This window comes from Oncorhynchus kisutch, linkage group LG22 (assembly GCF_002021735.2).
Source record: "Oncorhynchus kisutch isolate 150728-3 linkage group LG22, Okis_V2, whole genome shotgun sequence".
Taxonomy (NCBI): Eukaryota; Metazoa; Chordata; class Actinopteri; order Salmoniformes; family Salmonidae; genus Oncorhynchus; species Oncorhynchus kisutch.
In genome coordinates this window covers 41,825,435-41,844,339 of record NC_034195.2, presented here as the reverse complement: position 1 = coordinate 41,844,339, position 18,905 = coordinate 41,825,435, and the positions used below count along the sequence as shown (strand labels likewise).

The 18,905-nt window shown below is 42.5% G+C and overlaps 1 protein-coding gene across 2 annotated transcripts in view; it reads left to right on the top strand.

Moving 5' to 3' along the window:
• mical2b (microtubule associated monooxygenase, calponin and LIM domain containing 2b) overlaps positions 1-18,757 on the top strand; it is an 88,986-nt gene extending 70,229 nt beyond the window's left edge. The window contains exons 22-30 of one of the 2 annotated variants that reach the window (XM_031801640.1): positions 1,540-1,605; positions 6,049-6,155; positions 6,260-7,049; positions 7,312-7,382; positions 8,780-8,875; positions 9,612-9,708; positions 17,266-17,371; positions 17,464-17,537; positions 17,811-18,757. In XM_031801640.1, the coding sequence (XP_031657500.1) occupies positions 1,540-1,605; positions 6,049-6,155; positions 6,260-7,049; positions 7,312-7,382; positions 8,780-8,875; positions 9,612-9,708; positions 17,266-17,371; positions 17,464-17,537; positions 17,811-17,995 (1,592 nt within the window). In that variant the 3' untranslated portion in view covers positions 17,996-18,757. Of the gene's footprint in view, positions 1-1,539; positions 1,606-6,048; positions 6,156-6,256; positions 7,050-7,311; positions 7,383-8,779; positions 8,876-9,611; positions 9,709-17,265; positions 17,372-17,463; positions 17,538-17,810 lie in introns of both variants that reach the window. The other variant, XM_031801639.1, reaches the window with a different exon arrangement.
• The last annotated feature ends 148 nt before the right edge of the window (positions 18,758-18,905 follow it).

The following is an 18,905-nucleotide window of genomic DNA, read 5'->3' as shown; positions in this document are numbered from 1 at the left end:
TCCTTTGCACCCCATTATTTATATCTCTACTTTGCACTTTCTTCCACTGCAAATCTACCATTCCAGTGTTTTACTTGCTATATTGTATTTACTTTGCCATCACTGCATTTTTTTTGCCTTTACCTCCCTTATCTCACCTCATTTGCTCACATTGTATATAGACTTATTTTCTACTGTATTATTGACTGTATGTTTGTTTTACTCCATGTGTAACTCTGTGTCGTTGTATGTGTTGAACTGCTTTGCTTTATCTTGGCCAGGTTGCAATTGAAAATGAGAATTTGTTCTCAACTTGCCTAACTGGTTAAATAAAGGTTAAATATATATATATATTTTTTAAATGTGGATATATTGAAGCGACATCAGTCAGGAATTTAAAGCTTGGTCGCAAATGGGTCTTCTAAATGCACAATGACCCCAAGCATACTTCCAAAGTTGTGGCAAAATGGCTCAAGGACAACAAAGTCAAGGTATTGGAGTGGCCATCACAAAGCTCTGACCTCAATCCTATAGAAAATTTGTGGGCGGAACTGGAAAAGCGTGTGCGAGCAAGGAGGCCTACAAACCTGACTCAGTTACACCAGCTCTGTCAGGAGGAATGGGACAAAATTCACCCAATTTATTGTGTGAAGCTTGTGGAAGGCTCCCCAAAATGTTTGACCCAAGGTCAACAATTTAAAGGCAATGCTACCAAATGCTAATTGAGTGTATGTAAACTTCTGATCCACTGGGAATGTGACGAAAAAGAAATTAAAGCTGAAATAAATAATTTGCTCTACTATTATTCTGACATTTCACATTTTTTAAATAGTGGTGATCCTAACTGACCTAAGACCGGGAATTTTTACTAGGATTAAACTGAGTTTAAATGTATTTGGCTAAGGTGTATGTAAACTTCCGACTTCAACTGTAGCTTTCTCTGTTCTCGCCGCCAACAGCATTGGCCTTGTAGCAGCCTAACTTCTCTCCCAGCATCATTACAGGCGTCAGTCTGGATGTCTAGAGCGTGTAGGATATGATTCCATCCATATAGCTATGTAGACTTTGTTTATTAGGGTCTGAGGAAGTGAGTGATTTAGGAGCAGCCTGCCGTCCTCTGTTTCCCCCTGTGTGAGATCCCAGTCCTCCAGTTAAGGCTCTGAAATCTGGGTGGGGCAGACAAAGCCATTCTCCCACATTAAATTATTATTTGTCTTGGCATGGGGAGCGCTGAGCACTGGGACTGGCCTGAACATTCTGTCCGGCTGCACAGATAGGGCTGTCTACTGGCTGTCAATAGACCACAGCTGTTCTGTTCTCCACGCCTCATTTGCTGGGCTCAGTTGAAAGGTGTGCGACGCCACCCCATGGCTGAATGGTAGTTGCCTAGCACCCTAAAACTGTATAGAGACCTCTCATTCTCTTACATAACTTGTAAATGTAGAACTATAGTTTATCGTTGTTTGACAGATATCTAGTTCAAATGTGTTGCCACAGTAGTGTTGACGCAGATCAATACTGTATGTGTTGTGATACGGGTTATGCCCACTCTCCCTGCAGAACATTCCAGTACCAAGTCATCCCTCCCATCTGGGAACAGCAGATGGAAGAGGAAGATCCGTGCTAGTGAGTAGACCACCTCTGCTGTTGATTATCTGACATGATCCTTATATCCGTCCTATCTATATCACCTCCTTATCCTCCTACAGGCATTTCACCCCTTCTTATTCCCTGCTGTGGTGTTACTAGCTCTGATATTTGTGTTTTGTAAAAGTTTTAGAATTTTCACTGCAATGCATAGAGAGCTGTTGATGGTGCTCTGGTAATGTACTTCATTAATAATCCCAATGAGAAAAAATGACAGTACACTGACTGATGGTTTTGAAGTATTGCGTGAGAATCTGACTTAAATTAAATATTTAAAAGCTGAAGTGAAACTTCACACACACCAGAGGGAGCTGGTGTTCTCTGGGAAGAATATTTTTCATTTTTGTTTTGGTCTAGAGTTGTCTACAATTGAATTAGATTTGTATTTGGACAAGGTTACTTTTTGGGATAGACCGCATTATAACTGCTCTCTTGCTGATAAAACATGATTCTGGTTACTTCAACTCTATCGAACTGTAAAGATTTTGCATACGCTATTTGATCATTCATGCGTAATGACCCTTATTATACACAATGACAACACAGGTTGTTTGTGTATGTAGTGTGTGTTAATGAGCATGTATCTGAGGAGCGTGTTAAGTCTGATCTACCAATTTCAGTTTAATCCACCAGAAAAGACAGAACCAATATTAAAACAAATATTATGGTTAAACTCAAATATACTATTTAAAAAATTTTTTTTACATCATTTTAGGAAGATTTAAAAAAAAAACTGTATAATCTTTGTAAATAGGACTGATGGAGTTAGTGCATTCAGTCAGACCCCTTGACTTTTTCCATAATTTGTTACGTTACAGCCTTATTCTAAAATTGATTAAATAGTTTCCCCCCCCATCGTTCTACATACACTAGCCCATAATGACAAAGCAAAAACACGTTTTTAGAATTGTTTGCAAAAAACAAATTACATTTACAAAAGTATTCAGACCCTTTACTCAGTACTTTGTTGAAGCACCTTTGGCAGCGATTACAGCCTCGAGTCTTCTTGGGTATGACGCCACAAACTTGGAACACCTGTTTTCGGAGGTTCTCCCATTCTCTGCAGATCCTCTCAACTGTATGCTCTCATTGGCTGGCCCTCACTACATATTCATCGCCAAACCCACTGGCTCCAGATCATCTGTAAGTCTTTGCTAGGTAAAGCTCCGCCTGATCTCAGCTCACTGGTCACCATAGCAACACCCACCCGTAGCACGCGCTCCAGCAGGTATATTTCACTGGTCATCCCCAAAGCCAACACTTCCTTTGGACGCCTTTCCTTCCAGTTCTCTGCTGCCAATGACTGAAACAAATTGCAAAAATCACTGAAGCTGGAGACTTATCTCCCTCTCTAACTTTAAGCATCAGCTGTCAGAGCAGCTTACCGATCATTGTACCTGTACTCAGCCAATCTGTAAATAGCACACCCAACTACCTCATCCCCATATTATTTATCCTCTTGCACCCCAGTATCTCTACTTGCACATCATCAAGCATCTCTCTGTTAATCTTTCCCTCAATCCTGACTAGTCTCCCAGTCGCTGCTGCGGAAAAACATCCCCACCGCATGATGCTGCCACCACTGTGCTTCACCGTAGGGATGGTGCCAGGTTTCCTCCAGACGTGACACTAGGTATTCAGGTCAAAGAGTTCAGTCTTTGTTTCATCAGACCAGATCATCTTGTTTAGGTGCTTTTTGGCAAACTCTAAGCGGGCTTTCATGCGGAGTGGCTTCTGTCTGGCCTCTCTACCATAAAGGCCTGATTTGATGGAGTGCTGCAAAGATGGTTGTCCTTCTGGAAGGTTCTCCCATCTCCACAGAGAAACTCTGAAGCTCTGTCACAGTGACCATTGGGTTCTTGGTCACCTCCCTGACCAAGGCCCTTCTCCCCTGATTGCTTAATTTGGCCAGGCGGCCAGTTCTAGGAAGAGTCTTGGTGGTTCCAAACTTCAATGTTAGAATGGCGGAGGCCACTGTGTTCTTGGGGACCTTCAATGATGCAGAAATGTGTTGGTAGCCTTCCCCAGATCTGTGCCTCGACACAATCCTGTCTCTGAGCTCTACGGACAATTCCTTCATCCTCATGGCTTGGTTTTTGCTCTTACATGCACTGTCAACTGTGGGACCTTATATAGACAGGTATGTGCCTTTCCAAATCATGTCCAATCAATTGAATTTACCACAGGTAGAAACATCTCAAGGATGATCAATGGAAATGGGATGCACCTGATCTCAATTTCAAATATCATAAGTGTCTGAATACTTATGTTAATTTTTATAAATGTGCTAAAATGTCAACCTGTTTTTGCTTTGTCATTATGGGGTATTGTGTGTAGATTGATAAAGAAACAACAATTTAATCTATTTCAGAATAAGGCTGTAACATAACAAATATGTAAAAAGTGAAAGGATCTGGAATACTTTCCGAATGCACTGTATCTCACACATGCAGCTAACAAAATACATGGAAAAGTCTGCTCTACCCAAAATACATGGAAAAGTCTGCTCTACCCAAAATACATGGAAAAGTCTGCTCTACCCAAAATACATGGAAAAGTCTGCTCTACCCAAAATACATGGAAAAGTCTGCTCTACCCAAAATACATGGAAAAGTCTGCTCTACCCAAAATACATGGAAAAGTCTGCTCTACCCAAAATACATGGAAAAGTCTGCTCTACCCAAAATACATGGAAAAGTCTGCTCTACCCAAAATACATGGACATGTCTGCTCTACCCAAAATACATGGACATGTCTGCTCTACCCAAAATACATGGACATGTCTGCTCTACCCAAAATACATGGACATGTCTGCTCTACCCAAAATACATGGACATGTCTGCTCTACCCAAAATACATGGACATGTCTGCTCTACCCAAAATACATGGACATGTCTGCTCTACCCAAAATACATGGACATGTCTGCTCTACCCAAAATACATGGACATGTCTGCTCTACCCAAAATACATGGACATGTCTGCTCTACCCAAAATACATGGACATGTCTGCTCTACCCAAAATACATGGACATGTCTGCTCTACCCAAAATACATGGACATGTCTGCTCTACCCAAAATACATGGACATGTCTGCTCTACCCAAAATACATGGACATGTCTGCTCTACCCAAAATACATGGACATGTCTGCTCTACCCAAAATACATGGACATGTCTGCTCTACCCAAAATACATGGACATGTCTGCTCTACCCAAAATACATGGACATGTCTGCTCTACCCAAAATACATGGACATGTCTGCTCTACCCAAAATACATGGACATGTCTGCTCTACCCAAAATACATGGACATGTCTGCTCTACCCAAAATACATGGACATGTCTGCTCTACCCAAAATACATGGACATGTCTGCTCTACCCAAAATTACAACCAACTAAATGCAGCATTACCGCAAAAAATGGAAGAGGGAAGGGGGAGAAGGAACTTGTCTGGCCGCCCTGCATTAAAGACCAAAATTGGTTAAGGAAAATTGTGATAAATGAAAAAATATACCAGTTTCATTTCAGGACCCCAAAAAATGACCGCTATGTCATATAGATGGCAAAATAGTTGGGATACATTTTTCGATGTACCAATTTCATGCCACATGGTTTATGAACTGATTCCCAAAACATCTGATTCAGAACTTTTTTTCAATTTGAAATTATTATACAAAATTCTTGCAACCAATAGAATTTTGTGTGTATACATACACACACACACACACACACACACACACACACACACACACACACACACACATCCCAACTCTGCAGATTTTGCTCGAAGAGACAGAATCATTAGATAATTTGTTTTGGTACTGTCCATACATAGCTTGTTTTTGGTCACAGGTTCAGGAATGGCTGAAGAATTGCAACATTTACCTGGAGCTAACTGCAAATAGCACTGCTGGGTGATTTGAAAAATCATAGTCAATTGCTCAATAATATAATACTCTTAAAAAAAAAATGTATAAGTACAATCTTTAGAAACTGAGAATAGCAAGGTTCAGAACTTTTGAAACAGTACAGTTAAAAATATATGGCAAATGGGATGGTCTTCAGAAGTAGATGGGAGGGGTTGAGGGTAGCTGAAGGATGGGACTAAAAACAAACCAAAGATAACCATTGTAAGATATACTGTGTCTGTATTTATAAAGTATGTTTAAGCTGGAAGTTGAAGCCTAAATGTTGTTCATTAGTTTACTCCAATTAGGGGAAACTAATAAAGGAAAATATATACAAATAAAAAAGGTGTGTATGTATATATATTTAAAACACACACAATCTGGTGAATTGGGCAATGACGCAGACATTTACATTGATGGAAGCCACAATCTGTCTGCAATATTAAAGTCTGACCTACAGTAGCTGCATGAGCTCTGATCAAGCATGTTGTCTGTTGTACTCTACTCCTTCAGCTCTCCCTCTCATCCTGGTGAGGCACTTCTCACGTGAAAAAGCTGCAGAAAAAGAGGAGCCCAACATTGAAGAGGCCAACTCTGATTTTGAGGAGATTGAACCACCGGTAAAGCACAATATTCAAACAGATACTCAACCATTTCCTGTGATATATAAACATTCACATATTGTAACTGAGCAATAAAACAGGACTTTGTCTTTGTTCAGCAGGTCTCCCATGATGGTCCTAAACCACCTGCAGATTCTCAGAATCAGAGTTCATCGATGGGTAAAGAAGAGTGCCCGGTCACAAAAGTGCCCCAGTTGGAGGAAGCAGTCGGCCGTAAGAAAAGGCTGACGCTGTCCCTGTCTGAGAGAGAGAAACTCCTGGACTGGAACCTGGCTACTCGAGAGGAGGCCCAAGGCCCTGGAGGAGGAGATCCTTCCACACATCCCAAACCTGGGGACCAGATTCCCACGAAAGACCTATTGCCTCGGGTAGAGGCAGAACCAGTCCCAGCTCAGCCCCAGCCAGCTCAGCCCCAGCCAGTTCCGTCCGCATTCCAGGTGTGGGCCAATGCTTTCAGGAGGTCTTTTGGAGTATCAAGGACAACAACAGACTCCAACACGGTTGTCACCAGGAGGAAAAACAACAGTCCCACCAAGCGTAGGCCTCTGTCTGATGGAGCATTCAGCTTTAGCTCCCTGTTTGGGGATACCGCCCAAAGCCAGGAGGCCCAACCAGTGGAAGTGGGGCCGAAGACCCAGCCATCCCCACATCCACTCAAGGCCTCCATGGGTGACAGACCCACAGACCTGCCCACGCTACTGGAACAGGTCTCCCTAGGCAGCAACAAGTCTGTAGGATCCTTCACCACAGACGACATGGCTTCACTGCCGCCCAGGAAGCTAAACTTTTTCTCCTCCCTGAGGCTGAAGAAGAGGGGGGGACCGGAGAGCGTGGGAGTGGGGGGTCAGGAGAAGGACATCAGGACCATCCTGTCCAACATCAGGAACCAAGGTCAGGGGTCAGGACTCAAGCGAGGATGTGATGAGAGTTATGTTATATGCTTCTACTCCCTTGTCATTGTTGAATTTCACATGGAGCTAATAAATGCTACAATGCTATTAATACAGTACATGCTATAAATGAGAAGATTACTATAGTAGCCTATACTTAGTGTTTTAATGTAAATAACATAGTTGAAGTGCGTATACAACTACTTTCTACAGTTTTTGACCACTGCTTCAGTCTGTGCTCATGTTCCCTCATCTATACACAGCCTCCAGCAAACAGCAGAAAGATGAGTCCGACTCCTCAAGTGACGATGAGCACGTCCCAGCCAAACAGAAGGTAAGGCCCTGTTCCAAAACTCTTCCATGCATCAATCCTTCCTACCTTCCTCTGAAATAATCTCTGACAATGTATGGGTCTAATCCTGAATGCTTATTGGTTAAAACCGCATTCCAGCCTGTGTCTATTCCACAAGTTACCACTGGCTAAATTTGTGACGTTAAAATGCCTATTTACAGTACTCTGTTGCGTATTCAGATGGAATCCACTGTCGCATCAGCCCAGCCAGGCAATTTATTAACTTGATCTCCACTATTAAAAGCATTTAGACATTATCTTACATTTCTTTTTGATTAACATTTAGTTTTTTATAAAGATTTGTATAAACCTTGCCGTCTGTCTCCGATATTTGCAACAGCGTTTCTCAGCCAGTTGAAATCATGAATCAGCTGGCATAATTTTTATGGATATATATACAAAGAAATATTGATTGAAAAAAGGTCAAACGAAACAAAGTGCAGCTAATTTGCAGTCTAGTTTCAGTTTGAAGTGATTGTGTTAGCTGTGTTGTTGGCTAGTTCCTCTGAACAACAATGTACTGATGAAAGAGCACATTTTCTATGCAAGGCGAAATCGCGCCTCATTACTTCATTGTTATGGATGTATCCAAATAAATGTATCTAGAAAACACCTTATGCAAATGTGGCTACTTTGCTGTTATTATGGCTGCATTCTTTGATGTGACGAAGTTAGCCGTAGTTGGCTGGCTAGCAAGCAAGGGATAAGAATTTTGCCAGACAGTTTGGCAATGGAACATTTAGGACGAACGATCGGGTTGCGTCCATAGACAGAACAAAAAGACTGAACGACAGGGGACAGGGTCTCTAGCAACAGAACCGATAGAACGAACTAAACATAATAAATCAAATAAATGACAGGTGAAAGCTTACTTACACCAATCCATGTCATGTCAGATCAGTGATTTTAAAAGCAGCTCTCCTCAAGGCAGAGGATACAGAAGAGATATGAAGAGACGGGTCAGGACCCGAGAACAGATAATCCATACTCCATTAGAGAGGCTTTACTGGGAAGGCTGAAGAAGCACATCATGACCTGCTCATATCACCTTACATACGGGGAGGAAATCCCAATCTGGTGTTGTAATAGGTCTTGGCCATGGCTTCACAGCACATCACACACATACCACCCTCTTTTTTTTAGCACCATTTTGCAGCTCTCTGTTAGGAACTGCCTTGTTTACTTAACAGAATTACTGCCACTTTCAAACCATCTCTGCTACTTCCGCCAGGATCAAGTGCAGGTCAATCGCATGACTGATAAGATACTGTGTCAGATTGATATGCCCAGACCCCTAATAGTTGGGACTACGATCAGAGGGGTTTAACTCTGGTGTGAGGTAACTGTTGTGTGACACTGTCTTGTCGGTCTGTGTTTAGTTCCATGGAAGCTCGGAGAGACAGAGGAGGAGACAGGAGAAGACTGTGATTCAACAGGCCAAGCGAGAGCAGCTGAAGAGGCTCCACAGAGCCCAGGTACTGTAGAGCACATAGACAACAAAACAGCACTACAAACATTTACATGTTTTATATTTAAGCAATAAGGCCCGAGGGGGTGTGGTATATGGCCAATATACCACGGTGGAAGCCATAGGGAAAGGAATCTGGTTGATATCCCTTTAAATGGAGGGAAGGCAGGAAATGGAACAGAGAGCTTTCAGGAAAAACAGCACCTCCGGGTTGGATATACCTCAGGTTTTCGCCTGCAATATCAGTTCTGTTATACTCACAGACAATATTTTGACAGTTTTGGAAAACTTTAGTGTTTTCTATCCTAATCTGACAATTATATGTATATTCTAGTTTCTGGGCCTGAGAAATAGGCAGTTTCATTTGGGTATGTTTTTCATCCAAACATCAAAATACTGCCCCCTACACTCAACAGGTTAAGGGCTTGTAGGTAAACATTTCACGGTAAGGTCTACACTTGTTGTATTCGGCACATGTGACAAAGTTTTGATTTGAATTAGAGCAGTAAAAATACATGTTTTGTCATACCCATGGTTTACAGCGCTCCACAGCTGTAAGCCAATCAGCATTCAGGGCTCAAACCACCCAGTTTATAAGGATTCTCTCAAACATTTGACTCACTAATGATCTCTTCCACAAATGTATTTGATTTGTTGGGGTGATGAATGGGATATAAATATTGTGTGTTGAGCCATTGTGAGGCTGCCTTGGTTGAATCTGACCTGGTGTTTATTGTGTGAAGATCATCCAGAGGCAGCTGGAGGAAGTGGGGGAGAAGCAGAGAGACCTGGAGGAGAGAGGGGTGACCATTGAGAAGGTCCTTCGGGGTGAAGCCCCAGGTGAGCCACACTGTCCCAACAGAATGCACGTTTGTCATCTCATGCTGTGTGGATTGATTCAAATGTAAATACACAAGTGTATCCATTTGGTTGACGTAGCTCTATGACTCGGGGCCAGAGCATTTTATGAAATTATGACAAAGGAATGGAGGGGTTAAAATCAGAATGTTCAGTAAGTGAGTGTTATGTCCTTGAATCAGAGTGGCCTTATCTCTGAAGATAACACACAAAGACATGGCACATGAAGACTGAGCTATGCACAGAGAGTGGAGAAAGGCACTGTTTGTAATGGAACTGTCTTAGTTTGACGTCAGCCAAGAACATATAGTTGAGACATGAAAACACTGGATTCAGAATGACCTATGCTCAGGAATAGTTTTCCTGTTTCTGTGAGGTTTGCAAGTGGCAATGCTTTTCTAATAATTATTTCAATTTCCTTATCTAGAGTAGGCCAAGTCTAGAGTCAGAACTACACTGATGCCTTTGCTAGGAAAATGCATAATAAAAACTAGCAAATTATAGTCATTTGCATTCAACCAAAATAACAATTTGAAGTTGAAATTGTTTAGAAATCACTGCGGTGGCAATTGGCCTTGTGAAGAGAGGAAGGAGGGGGGAAAGCTTTCCCATGTTTCATTAGCCTTGCACATGGTGATATACAAGTTAGTCATTAAAGACAGCTACTTTATAATGAAAAATGGTTATTCCTGCTAGTCTTTTGAAAAGTCATCTTTTCATACTGGTAATCATATTCCTCAAAGGTAAATTGTGTTTTGCCAGAATTGTAAATTAGAAATGTGTTTGTTGCTTCTGCACTCTCCAGATAAAGAATGATTGAGAGTTTAACCATAATTAGCTGTTAATTTTATTATAATTTCATTAAATTACAGTGCATAAAAAGCACACAAACGTAGCCCTGAGTAATGCAGTTGTTTCATCCAAGTTTGTGTCCTTCTATTGTTAAATGGAAAGCACATCTCCTGTGTAAAGACCTTTTTGAACTCGTGTTTTGTTCTATAGTCAGGCTCAATGTTAAAAGCCTCTTCAGAGAGTGAGTGTCTGTGGTCTAAGTACCATTGAGTACAGTGAATGGCCTTGCAAATTCTGATTCAAAAACTACAGGGAGAGTGTCTCTTGTGATGCGGGCCTGAAGGGCAGCGGTAGCAGTGGCAACCATTGTGCCTGTTTACATGGCTTTGTTTGGATAATTGAATTAAGGCAGAGGCCGAAGGTCTCATGGCTCAATAGGCTCTTTGTTCATTGATATTATTCACAGACTCCGACTGGATTGCAAGAGGGTAGGAGTAGGTGTCAGACAATGACCTGAGTGTATATGATTGGCAAGATTCTAAGTATGAAAAAGTTTAGGATTTTTTTTATGTCAGTCTTCCTTTTATTTGTCTTTATTCAATTTCTGGATGTTTGCAGGGGTATTTGAAGGCCAGGGTCACAGTGCTGTACAGTATATGGCAATGGGAGAGAAAAGGTTTCCTACACAGTTGAGAGAACCGTCTGACAATTAAGACCGAGCATAATGGTACATTTAAAAAAAAGCATGGAATAAACAAATGTACAGTCAATAACACAATAGGAAAAAAACTATATACAGCTTGTGCAAATGAGGTAAGATTAGGAAGGTAAGGCAATAAATAGGCCGTAGTGGCGAAGTAATTACAATTGAGCAATTAAACACTGGAGTGATAGATGTGCAGACGATGATGTGAAATTAGAGATACTGGGGTGCAACGGAGCAAATAAATAAATAACAATATGGGGATGAGGTAGTTGGATGGGTAATTTAGAGATGGGCTATGTACAGGTGCAGTGATAGGTGAGCTGCTCTGACAGCTGACGCTTAAAGTTAGTGAGGGAGATATGAGGCTTCAGTGATTTTTGCAGATCGTTCCAGTCATTGGCAGCAGAGAACTGGAGGGAAAGGCGTCCAAAGGAAGTGTTGGCTTTGGGGATGACCAGTGAAATATACTTGCTGGAGCGCGTGCTACGGGTGGGTGCTGCTATGGTGACCAGTGAGCTGAGATCAGCGGGGCTTTACCTAGCAAAGACTTATAGATGACCTGGAGCCAGTGGGTTTGGCGACGAATATGGAGCGAAGGCCAGCCATCGAGAGCAGACAAGTCACAGTGGTGGGTAGTATATGGGGCTTTGGTGACAAAATGGATGGCACTGTGATAGACTGCATCCAATTTGCTGAGTAGAGTGTTGGAGGCTATTTTATAAATGACATCGCCGTAGTCAAGGATCGGTAGGATAGTTTTACAAGAATATGTTTGGTAGCATGAGTGAAGGATGCTTTGTTGCGAAATAGGAAGCCGATTCTAGATTTAATTTTGGATTGGAGATGCTTAATGTGAGTCAGAGGGGGAGTGTACAATCTAAGCAGACACCAAGGTATTTGTAATTGTCCACATATTCTAAGTCCGAACCATCCAGAGTAGTGATGCTGAACGGGCGGGCGAGAGCGACATCATTGATGTATACAGAGAAGAGAGTCGGCCCGAGAATTGAACCCTGTGGCACCCCCATAGAGACTGCCAGAGGTCTGGACAACAGGCCCTTCGATTTAACCCACTGAACTCTGTCTGAGAAGAAGTTGGTGAACCAGGCGAGGCAGTCATTTGAGAAACCAAGGCTGTTGAGTCTGCCGATAAGAATGCGGTAATTTACAGAGTCGAACGCCTTGGTGGATGAATACGGCTGCACAGTATTGTATTTTATTGATGGCGGTTATGATATCGTTTAGGACCTTGAGCGTGGCTGAGGTGCATGACCAGCTCTGAAACCAGATTGCATAGTGGAGAAGGTATGGTGGGATTCGAAATGGTCGGTGAGCTGTTTGTTAACTTGGCTTTCAAAGACTTTAGAAAGCAGGGCAGGATGGATATAGGTCTGTAACAGTTTGGGTCTAGAGTGTCTCCCCCTTTTTAAAGAGGGGGATGACCGCGGCTAGTAATAGGGGTTGCAACAATTGCGGCGGATAATTTTAGAAAGAGAAGGTCCAGATTGTCTTGCCCAACTGATTAGTAGGGGTCAAGATTTTGCAGCTCTTTCAGATCATCAGCTATCTGGATTTGGGTGAAGGAGAAATGGGGGAGGTTTGGGCAAGTTGCTGTGGGGGGTGCAGGGCTGTTGACTGGTGTAGGGGTAGCCAGGTGGAAAGCATGGCCAGCCGTAGAAAAATGCTTATTGAAATTCTCAATTATCGTTGATTTTTCGGTGGTGACAGTGTTTCCTAGCCTCAGTGCAGTGGGTAGCTGGGAGGAGGTGCTCTTATTCTCCATGGACTTTACAGTGCCCCAGAACGTTTTCGAGTTCGTGCTACAGGATGCACATTTCTGTTTGAAAAATCTAGCCTTAGCTTTCCTAACTGCCTGTGTATATTGGTTCCTAACTTCCCTGGAAAGTTGCATATCGCGGGGGCTATTCGATGCTAATGCAGTACGCCACAGGGTGTTTTTGTGCTGGTCAAGGGCAGTCAGGTCTGGAGTGAACCAAGGGCTATATCTGTTCCTGGTTCAAAATGTTTTGAAAGGGGCATGCTTATTTACGATGGTGAGGAAAGCACTTTTAATGAATTACCAGGCGTCCTCTACTGATGGAATGAGGTCAATATCCTTCTAGGATACCCAGGCCAGGTCGATTAGAAAGGCCTGCTCGCTGAAGTGTTTTAGGGGGCGTTTTACAGTGATGAGGGATGGTCGTTTGACCGCAGACCCAATACGGACGCAGGCGATGAGGCAGGGATCGCTGAGATCCCGATTGAAGACAGCAAGAGGTGTATTTAGATGGCAGGTTTGTCAGGATGATATCTATGAGGGTGCCCGTGTTTACAGATTTGGGGTTGTACTTGGTAGGTTCATTGATAATTTGTGTGAGATTGAGGGCATCAAGCTTAGATATAGCAACGAATCAGAAGCATTAGGAGCTGTCCTTCAATCAAACACACTCTACGAATGGGTCTGTTTCATATAATGTAGCTGTAGTCAGTGTAATGCTCAGTGTTAGTATATGTAAATAAATACCTTTAGCCTGTTGTCCGCAGGTTACACTGTCATGGAAGACCCAACCACGACTCATCTTCAATGCTCTTACTGAGGGAAGGAGGTTGTTGGCCAAGATCTCGCAATACTTGGCCCCACATCCATCCTCCCCTCGGTGCAGTCGTCCTGTCCCTTTTGCAGAAAAGCATCGCCAAAGAATGATGTTTCCACCTCCATGCTTCATGGTTGGGATGGTTTTCTTGGGATTGTACTCATCCTTCTTCTTCCTCCAAACACGGAGAGTGGAGTTTAGACCTAAAAGCTCTATTTTCGTCTCATCAGACCACATGACCTTCTCCCTTTCCTCCTCTGGATAATCCAGATGGCCATTGGCAAACTTCAGACGGGCCAGATGGCCATTGGCAAACTTCAGGGGGACCTTGCGTGCGCTGTAGGATTTTAATCCATGACGGTGTAGTGTGTTACTAATGGTTTTCTTTGAGACTGTGATCCCAGCTCTCTTCAGGTCATTGACCAGGTCCTGCCATGTAGTTCTGGGATGATCCCTCACCTTCCTCATGATCATTGATGCCCCACGAGGTGAGATCTTGCATGGAGCCCCAGACCGAGGGTGATTGACCGTCATCTTGAACTTCTTCCATTTTCTAATAATTGCGCAAACAGTTGTTGCCTTCTCACCAAGCTGCTTGCCTATTGTCCTGTAGCCCATCCCAGCCTTGTGCAGGTCTACAATTTCATCCCTGATGTCCTTACACCCTCTCTGGTCTTGGCCATTGTGGAGAGGTTGGAGTCTGTTTGATTGAGTGTGGACAGGTGTCTTTTATACAGGTAACAAATTCAAACCAGTGCAGTTAATACAGGTAATGAGGGAGAACAGGAGGGCTTCTTAAAGACTAACTAACAAGTCTGTGAGAGCCGGAATTCTTACTGGTTGGTAGGTGATCAAATACTTATGTCATGCAATAAAATGCAAATGAATTACTTAAAAATCATACAATGTGATTTTCTGGATTTTTGTTTTAGATTCTGTCTCTCACAGTTGAAGTGTACCTATGATAAAAAATGACAGACCTCGACATGCTTTGTAAGTAGGAAAACCTGCAAAATCGTCAGTGTATCAAATACTTGTTCTCCCCACTGTCTGTTGGAGACTGTTGCAACAGGCCAGGGGTTACAGGACCATTACTATGGCCATCTACTTTTACTTTACTGACTTTGTCATTTTGTTGTAGTGTCATGTACACATTTAAATTGGCGTTTAAATACAATACAAAACAAATTGACAATACAACTTTCATAACAGTTACCATAGAAATAAAAGAGACTAGCCTGCTGGCCTTACTGGGTCGATAGGAACATTAGCCCGAGCTATTTAGGAGGGATATCACACCTGGCACATATTGTCTAATTCTCTTTTTCCTGCCGATGGGTGCCCTATACCTGCGCCTAGAGGGGAGTAGTTCGAAGTCCAGGGACAGGGGGTGGCTTGGTCTAAAATGATTTTGTGAGCCTTGCGGAGGGCCATAAAGATCTTAAAGATCTCATCCACGCCTGTCTGTTTGACTCCAAGTACCTTGCTTGCTGTGGTGATAATCCTTCTCAGCATATTTCTCTGGTTGACACAGTGGCATTGCCAAACCAACAAACAATACAAAAAGTTAAAATACTCTCAATGAAAGATTTGTAAAAAAGAATAAGTATAGTACAGTCAACATTAAAAGTAGCCCAGCTTTTTGAGAAAGTACAGTCTGACTCTTTTTGTAGATCAGGTCTGTACATTTACTCCACTGAAGCTTATTGTCCAAGAGGACACACAGGTATTTATATTCCTTTACAATCTCTATGTTCTGACCTCTGATGTTGCAGAGGTAGGTGTTGTACTCTTTCTGAAGTCTATGCACATCTCTTTGATTTTGTTGGTATTGAGGACCAAGTGTGATTTGTCACACCACTCTACAAAGTCATCTAGGACCAGGCCATGATGATCCTCGTCATCATGCAACAGGCTGATCAAGGCAGTGTCATCAGCGAACTTACCGAGGTGTCTGTCAATATGGGAACTAGTACAACTATTAGTGTACAAGATGTACAGGAGTGGGAACTAAACACATCCCTGAGGAGAGCCTGTGTTGGTGGTGCGCATGTCTGAAATGTGGGGACCTACTTTGACCCGCTGTGACCTCTGGCTCAGGAAGTCCAACAACCACAAGACCAGTTCCCCATCTAAGGAGAAGTCCTGAATGAGTCTGCAAGAATGTAGGGCTGGATTGTGTTGAAGGCAGAAGAAAAGTCAACAAACAAAACCCTGACATGGGATTTGGCTCCCTCTAGATGTCTATAGACCATGTTAAGGAGGGTAAGAATGGCATAATCAACTCCTCTGCTGGGCTGATAGGCAAACTGCAATGGGTGAGGAGCTTCTGGGTGGCACTGAACATGACTTTTCACAATTTTCTCAAGGCATTTTATTACTAAGGATGTCAAGGAGACAGGGTGGTAGTCATTCAGCACAGAGGGAATAGATGCTTTAGGAATGGGTATAATTATTGAGTTTTTCCACAACACTGGTCGAGTGAGGATTGGAAAATGTCTATAAACACCAGCACAGTGCTTTAACACTGTGCCACTTATTTTGTCTGGGCTTCTGTGTACATTACGTCCCCTGAACAACGTCACTACATCAGCATGTTTAGCCTCAACCCTCTCAGACATTTTTAATGATGCTTCCATTTGTTTTACCTCCGACACAATTGTCTGATTCAAATCTTGGCTAGTGAACGGAATGTTTTCTTCTCATGTTCTGGCCCTCATGTTCTGGCCCTCATGTTCTGGCCCTCATGTCTCCCAAGGTCAGCACTGGTTTTTCCTCTACCTACAGTGGGGGGAACAAGTATTTGATACACTGCCGATTTTGCAAGTTTTCCTACTTACAAAGCATGTAGAAGTCTGTAATTTTTTATCATAGGTACACTTCAACTGTGAGAGACGGAATCTAAAACAAAAATCCAGAAAATCACATTGTATGATTTTTAAGTAATTAATTAGCATTTTATTGCATGACATAAGTAGCCAGAATTCTTACTGGTTGGTAGGTGATCAAATACTTATGTCATGCAATAAAATGCAAATTAATGACTTTGATCTCACGGTGTACATCTCTTAAAGCCTGTCTATCACCCTCAGCATAAAGTGCCTTCTTCCTAATAAAGTAGTGATTTTAGATTTTTTGATACCCAAGGCTTATTGTTAGAGACTATTTTACAGGTTTTAGTAGGCACAACTGACTCCACATAGTTTGAAATAACATCTGTGAGTTCATCAAGATCAGAGCTACTGTCCTCAAATACCTCCCACATAGTACAGTCAAAACACCCCTGGAGACAAGTGAAACTGTTGTCATTCCAGATCTACTGAATAACCTTGTGACAGGGAGCTTATTAGTCGACCTTGGACGTAATGAGGAATGAAGAAACGGGATGATCAAACTTCTATATTATCTGGGGTAGCTGATTCTGACCTTGCTCTCTCCCTCTATCAGACAAAGGTGATGGTCTCTCTGATGAGCACGAGCTCCTCCAAATGTGGTTCAAGCTGGTCCTGGAGAAGAACAAACTGGCACGCTATGAGGAAGAGCTAGTCATATTGTAAGTAGGAAAAGATGAGGCACACTGCATTCTCAGACACAGACCATCTTATGGAGTGAAGGGTGTTTGAAATTGGTTGTTTTGTCTGTTAGTGCTCAGGAACTCGAGCTGGAGGACAGACAGAGTCAACTACAGATAGATCTACGACGCAGGATGTCAGTAGACGGTACGGGTCACACACTGGAATTGTAGTATGCGTTTGCGGTCCAGTTATAACACATTCGCGGCCCTTTATCTGTGGAACTTGTCCTTTATCTGTGGAACTTGTCCTTTATCTGTGGAACTTGTCCTTTATCTGTGGAACTTGTCCTTTATCTGTGGAACATGTTGAGAATGTTTTCTAAATGACCATGTCCTACTTTGTCCATCTGTCTGTCTCCACCCCTCCTTCTCCTCCTCTACCATTTTACAATCTCTCCTCTCCAATGGCCCTTTGCAGACTCCAGGAAGAGCTCCAGTGAGCTGGCGGAGGAGCAGCAGATGCTGACCGAGATCATGATGGTGGTGGAGAGGAGAGACACTCTGGTCAGCCTGCTGGAGGAGCAGCGGCTGCAGGAGAGGGCTGAGGACAGAGACCTGGAGAGCCTGGTGCTGTCTAGAGGCTACCAGTTCCATTGGACCTGAGGAGTTGCAGCCCTCTGGGGCAGGGAAAATCATAACAGTACCATGCAGCTCTATGGGTAGAGGCGACAAGTGACTACACTACCGGATTTGGCCTCAGTCGGCATGATGACCTTTTGAATATGTATATAGGTTTTACTTGTCAATTCCTACTTGAGGATCACATCTCTTATAGACCTGAGGGTTGTACATCCAGTGTCTGTATGCCTAGTCTCTCTTGGCAGCCTTCTGAGATTACTGTATGCCTAACCAAGAACACCTCATATTCTGTCGTATGAATGGAATAAATGAAATATGATTGTTTTTTTGAATTTGTCAGTTGCACTGGAAAGCACTTAGAAACACTACAGAAACCCAAAGATTCATCCTATCAAGTATGTTTTCGCTCTCAAAGCAAAATATATTTTGTATGTGTAGGTCTCTATTGTTCATGTGTTGTGCTGTTGTGTTGAGAAGCACTGGAAAAACTACTGTATGTTGTATAATTTAATCTGCACTATACCAAGGAACTTAATCAACCAATACACCAAGTTGAGACTGTGTCAGTGGTCATGGTTGTCCATGTTGATAATTTTCCACAGGACTTTTGACTATTATTCCTGCATGTTGTCTATCCTATTACTCAGTACTGACCACAACCAACAGGATTTTATTCACTTTTTTGAGTCCTCCTTGCCCAACTTTGTTGGTTCAATTTATTTAGTTTGCTGTTTATTTTTATTCTGTAAAAATTTGATTATGAAATAAAATATGTTTAATAGAGAATTGAAGTGTATGTGGTCATGATTTATGGATATGACATACTATTGAGAGAGATCATAGCTTATGGTGGCATTAGAATAAAGTCTGTCTATCCATAGTGATACTACCATAAAGTGTTTGTCAATGCATGCAGGCGCCAACTATGTGCTAC